General features: G+C 40.8%; 1 protein-coding gene across 1 annotated transcript; it reads right to left on the bottom strand.

The window, feature by feature from the left end:
* Positions 1-1496: 1496 nt before the first annotated feature.
* On the bottom strand, positions 1497-2831 carry LOC145006928 (uncharacterized). Its single transcript, XM_078965944.1, has one exon. The coding sequence runs from the start codon at positions 2829-2831 to the stop codon at positions 1497-1499; it is 1335 nt and encodes a 444-aa protein (XP_078822070.1).
* Between the last annotated feature and the right edge of the window lie 3169 nt (positions 2832-6000).

Here is a 6000-nt window from a genome sequence, read left to right as displayed (position 1 = left end):
GAAACCTTAATGGGTACAACCTTGTACCAATTAATAATTGAGTGGCCGATGGCTGAGCTAAGGTTAATATCAAGAACCTTCCAAACTGAACTAACAGTGTACATTCCATCACCAGTCAGCTTACACTTGTATCTGTCTGCTCCATGGGATAGCTGAATCCCAGATATATCGGCGATGAGAGCTTGAACAGCAGGTCCAAGGCCCAGATCTGAGGGCTGAGACTTCCAACACCAGGTGAAGGTTGATCCCGAGATTCTGTCAGCAACACTACATTTTTTCTGCACATCCAATTCAAATAGAGTAGGGTATTTTTCTTTTAGAATCCCTGAACTTAACCAGGGATCATACCAGAATAAGGTATTGTTCCCAGACTTAACCTCCAGCTCAAAAATATCATTTCCAGCCACTCCATTACTCTCCATTTGCTTTATTGTCCTTCCTATACAACTCCAAACTCCACTACATTTCTGTCTAGAAAGGTAACCAAACGGCTTTTTATCTAAATTATGGATCCCATGAATTACCTTTGACCAAAGTCCTTGTTCTTCCTTTTTTAGACGCCACCACCATTTTATAAGCAGCCCCACATTTAATGCCCTGATCGATCCCACCCCGAGACCACCTTCACTTTTGGCAGCAAGTACTTTATCCCAAGAGACCCAATGTATTTTCCTCTTATCCTCACACCCACCCCTTAGAAAGGTTCTTCGAATTTTCTCCATCTCCTCAATTATACCACTCGGAGCTCTAAATAACGACAAATAATATGTGGGGAGATTTCCAAGGACAGGTTTTACAAGAGTTAACCTGCCCCCGAAGGAGAGGGTTTTGGCCTTCCAAATTGATAGTTTTGTACGGAATTTCTTAAGTATTGGCTGCCAGTGCTTTTTCAGATTCATGTTGGCTCCCACAGGAACACCTAGGTAATCGAACGGTAACTCCCCATATTCACAGCCCAATAGACTAGCCCAAGATGCTCTAGCCGAACTCAAGCTACCCCGAATCCACCTCCTCCATTTGTTCCCGAAACCCATTTGGCCAAGAATTGAATACAAATATTCCCAATTCACCGAGTCGAATGCTTTGTCGAAGTCAACTTTGAAAAGCAAGACCCTTTTTTTGGATCTCTTCGCCCAAGAACATATCTCGTTAATTATGAGAGGGTCGTCCAGAATACACCTTCCTTCTACATAAGCTGATTGAACATCATCTATAATACTTCCTATTACGGACTTTAAACGAGAGGAGAGCAGCTTACTTATGATCTTATTAAGACACCCAATTAGGTTAATTGGACGATAGTCATGAAGGGAGAGAGGGTCTTTGACCTTGGGGACTAATGTGATGAAGGAAGAGTTGCACCCCCCAGACATTGTTCTGTGAAGCTCAAAGTGCCTTACAAAGTTCATGATATCGTATTTGACTGTATCCCAGAATTTTTTAAGAAATGCAAATGTAAAGCCATCAGGCCCTGGGGCCTTATCGCTGCCACATTGCTAGACTGCATCCTTTACCTCCTCTAAGCTAAAAGGAGCTTCGATCCTAATGGCCTCCATCATAGATAAAGTCTTGAAAGCAGGGTTAATGAACTTGGGGCGAACGGCAGAATTTTCAGAGAACTTTGCTTTGTAAAAATTCAGAACTTCCTCTTTGATCAAGTTTACCTCAGTAGTCCATCGTCCATTAATTGTTATACCATGAATATGGTTCCTCCGATTTTTGTTATTAATGAAACCATGGAAGAACTTAGAGTTCTCGTCACCATCAATCGTCCATTTAATACGCGCCTTTTGTTTTAGATCCATTGTTTTTAAACGTTCCAACTCTTCAATCTTTTTAAGGCCATCGTTCCACTTACCAATCTCCAAATCTGTTAGGGGTCTGGATTCTGCCTGCTTCTCATAGTTCTTCACCGTACCAATCCAGCCATCTAATTCCTTTGACTCTATCTTGCTTGCTTCCTTCATCCAATTTCGAATCACATTCTTCAGGTATTTCAGTTTAGCCGCCAAATAAGCATCAGGATTACCGTATCCAACAAATCGACTCCAGGAATCAATCACTAACTTATCAAAGCCCTCTTTGAACATCCAGGAGTTAAACAACTTGAACGGAATAGGCCCAAAGTCCGCAACCGCCGATTGTAAGGTGATGGGGCTGTGATCCGAAAGTTCGCGGGGATGGGCAGTTACCGCACTGAGAGGAAAGGAGTTGAGATAACCCGAGCAGACCAAAAATCTGTCCAGCTTACTTAATTTGGCATCACTACGGCTCATAAATGTAAATTTTTCCCCGCCCATATTATACTCCTTTAGATCAGCATCTTGAATGAACCTGTTGAAGGCTTCAGCGCTAGAGGGGCAAAACCTCGAGTGATGCCTTTCACTGGGATAACGAACCACATTAAAGTCTCCAAATACAATCCAATACCCTTGCTTTTCATTTTTTATCCTTGTTAGGTCCTCCCACAGCTTCCTTTTCTCAGACCTCGACTGCGGCCCGTATACGTTGACCAAATTCAAATTGCACTCTATCGACTTGCATTTACCAATAATTATAAGGTAGTTCTGATTCTTTATAACTTCACTTTTTTGAAAAACCTTGGTGTCCCAAATAGATATTAACCCCCCTGATCTACCATTAGAGCCGACACCTTCATAGTCGAATTCATTTGATCCCCAGCACCCATTTATATCAATACGAGAGTAATCTAAAATTTGTGTCTCCTGTAAACCAATAAGAGATACTTTGTGCTTCTCTTTCAGCCTTCTCACCCATTTTACTTTCTCTGCATCACCCACTCCTCTGATATTTAGGGATAGACAATTCATTGAGTATTAGTATTAGTTCCCCCATTGGCCACGGCCTCCACCAGTAACTGATCAGATACATCCATTTGGAACCCAATTGCAGCTCCGATTTCCGCCGTTTGTCTAATTTCATCCGACTCCGAGCCATCCTTTCTTTCTTTGTACCCGATTTCTGGCAAGGGGTTTGAGGGGTTTTTATTTAGATCCAGCGAGGAGGAAATTTGCGGGGAGTGAGGAGGATCACCTCCCAAGGACATTTGTTTGCAGCTGCTCCTTGAAGAAGAGGATCTTGAGGATGCACGACTACCGAATCTTGCTCTTTTCCTTTTCTTAATTTTGGCATCACTACTACTGTAATCGGATGAATTATCACCTGGCTGGGCTGCGAAGATATTCGGGCCTAGGATGATTGTAGGGAGGGAAGAAAACTGAAGCCCATTTGGGAATTTGTTATTGGGCCGGGTCCCCATAGGGAACTCTCCATGTTCAGTATTGTGCGACTCTTTATTAGGGACTTCCAAAGTGACTTCATTTATGTTCTTTTGCCGCCTTCCACTCGGAATACCAAACGACATATCAATCTCTTTCGACATATGGATGCGTTCTTTCGTACTATCTTCAATGTTTTGGGACATGTTTCCCATGCTCTCCCCACACCCATCATCGATGTTTTCGCCCTTCCCTGGTGACGATACAGTTCTACCGTGACTTTTTGGCTCCTCCGGTTGAATTTCCGGTGAGCCATCGGGCCTAATCTCGCCTTCTTCCAGATCCTTTGTCTTGTCGTTAAACCACGTTTCAGATATACCCTCTTCTTCGTCTCCCACTCCGGAGGCTTCTGACTCGCTATCGTTTTCATCATTATCATTAGAACTGGAGGTAAACGGTGACCAAACCTCATTATACTCATATACCCCCACTGATAATACATTGCCATTCACCATAACTTCAACTTCTTCATTGATCCACTTCTTACGAGCTGTGATAATTCCAACTTTGCCCATGGAGAAATCGTTCCTGTTATGAATGTTATCGAATGGATATATAACCTTACCGAATCTACTGGCAATACGGGAGAAGTTATCTTCATCCCAATATTTGAGTGGTACACCAGTGATCCTTAGCCATGCCAGCCTTTCAAAGCAGAGGTCCGACTGGTCCCCAAGTGTCATCCATTTGAACCATTCTTGCCACCTGCATTTGTCTTTCACGAACTCCTGGGCCCCTTTTGAAGAGTCAAATAAGATGGCCACCCTTAAATCGCCCATGTACTTTGTACCATCGTTCATTAAGGATGGAGCCGGGAGATTAACTATATGGTCAATACTGTGTGCCTCTCCTATCACCATGATTTTTCGAATCCATTTGCTCATGATTGTATCAGATTTAAGCGAAATGGGGGAGGGGTTGCTCATGTTGAGGCCGTTTTTGCCGGACACGACCTGCGCAAACGTTCTGTAGTCTCTGGAGCTATTTCTTGCCTTAGGAGACCCAGGAGACTTACCATGAAAGTAATTTGGTGGTCTAGACGTACTCCGATTTTCTTTCTGGTATTTGGCTATGTTTGACATGAGTGGAACACCTCTTAATCTGACTCCCTGTAAAGCTGCCTCCAAGGTTTTCCCGTCCTTCACCCCCTTAAATCTTACGAACGCGAAGTTTTGCTTCGACCGGTTCTTCTTCTGACAGATGTATATGTCTGAGATCTTGCCAAATCTTTCGAATGACCTCTGTAACTCCATTTTGTTCGCTCCATCTTGAAAACCTGATACATAGAAGGTAGTAATCTCTTCGTACCTATCTTGTTTTGGATTGCGCCGCCTGACCTCCGTCCACCCTTCATCCATGTATCACTTTCATCCTTTCCATACATTGTGAAGGTCAACACCCACTTGAAGCTGCTGTTAGACTAAGGGGCTAAACATTTGAGTCCAAGCACCCTTCATGTCTTCTTCTCACTTGGAGTACCCATATTAAGTCCACCTCTACAAGTAGTTAAAATTCTTGACTAAAATACCCTTGAAGACTTGTCATAATTGCTTTAAGACAATTTCCTTGTTATTTGAGAACCGAACCACATTCAAACAACCACCCCCAAAAAAATATGTCAAATTATTTTTTTTTATCTAAGAGAACTAATTAAATAACACTCTGAAAAACGAAATTATTTAAAAAAAGGAAGCAATAAAAAAATTTATTATGATTATATATACAAACTAAAAGAGAAAATAATTTACATTACATATTTTACTTGACTAGACAAAAGAAGGGGAGGTAGTGACAAGTTTGTCCCATATAACAAGAAACATTTGTTTGTTTAACTTCCCAAACCTGAACAAGGCTTGCCCGGAGGATAGTTATCCGTTGTAGAAGATAGAACAAAAAATTGAGTCATTTGGGAGGATATAAGTGGAAATCCTTCTTGGATGATACAAAGGTTATCACTAAGTGTAGATGGCAAAGGAAGATGAAAACAAAACCGGCCTCCATACCAAAAAAAGGGACTTATTGTTATCAAAAGATGTTTTGTTTGAGGAATGTAGGGGATACTTATCAAAGTTTGGTTGATCGAATATTTGAAAAGAAAATCAGAAGAAATGTGGAAGTGTATGTAGATGACATGGTAATTAAGCATAAAGATGAGCAAGAGTTCCTAGGGGATGTTGTAACCACTCTTAAAAATAGGTCAAAGTTTGTCGGCCAAACCACCACAAACACAACCATAAAAGGGCCTATTGTGTAGTATTGCTTGTTCTTGAGTGAATTTGAAGTCATTATACTTGAAATTCATATAGAATACCTTAAAACTTTCTCAAAGTTGACAGTCGTTAACAATCGGAAAATGATTCACAAAATAAGTATTCATTGATGCCCTAAAATTAAAATTATCACATTAAGTATACTTGAGAGCTATAAATAATTTATTTGAATAGATTATGTTCCCCTGACTCCATGGATATAAATTACGTCTAAACAGGAGATCGTATGAGGAAGTCACATGTCTTTTAAGTTATAAAATCAGTATTTATCTTATTTTCCTAAAACAAATTCTACACTGCTTCGTTTGGAATAACTATGAATCTCATAAATTGCTTTTAAGCATGTTTAGGAACTCATTTTTATAAAAATTGTTAATATTGAGCAAAATCAAGTTAGGAACTCATCACTATGGTTTGGTATGATAAGTCAT

Source organism: Lactuca saligna, chromosome 7 (genome assembly GCF_052625555.1).
Source record: "Lactuca saligna cultivar CGN05327 chromosome 7, ASM5262555v1, whole genome shotgun sequence".
NCBI classification, from domain to species: Eukaryota; Viridiplantae; Streptophyta; class Magnoliopsida; order Asterales; family Asteraceae; genus Lactuca; species Lactuca saligna.
Note: the sequence above shows the minus strand (reverse complement) of the source record. Positions and strands in the feature narration are given on the sequence as shown.

Bases quoted from the DNA above. Each gene is read 5' to 3' on its own strand.
- LOC145006928 (XM_078965944.1), bottom strand. From the start codon at position 2,831: ATGAATTGTCTATCCCTAAATATCAGAGGAGTGGGTGATGCAGAGAAA.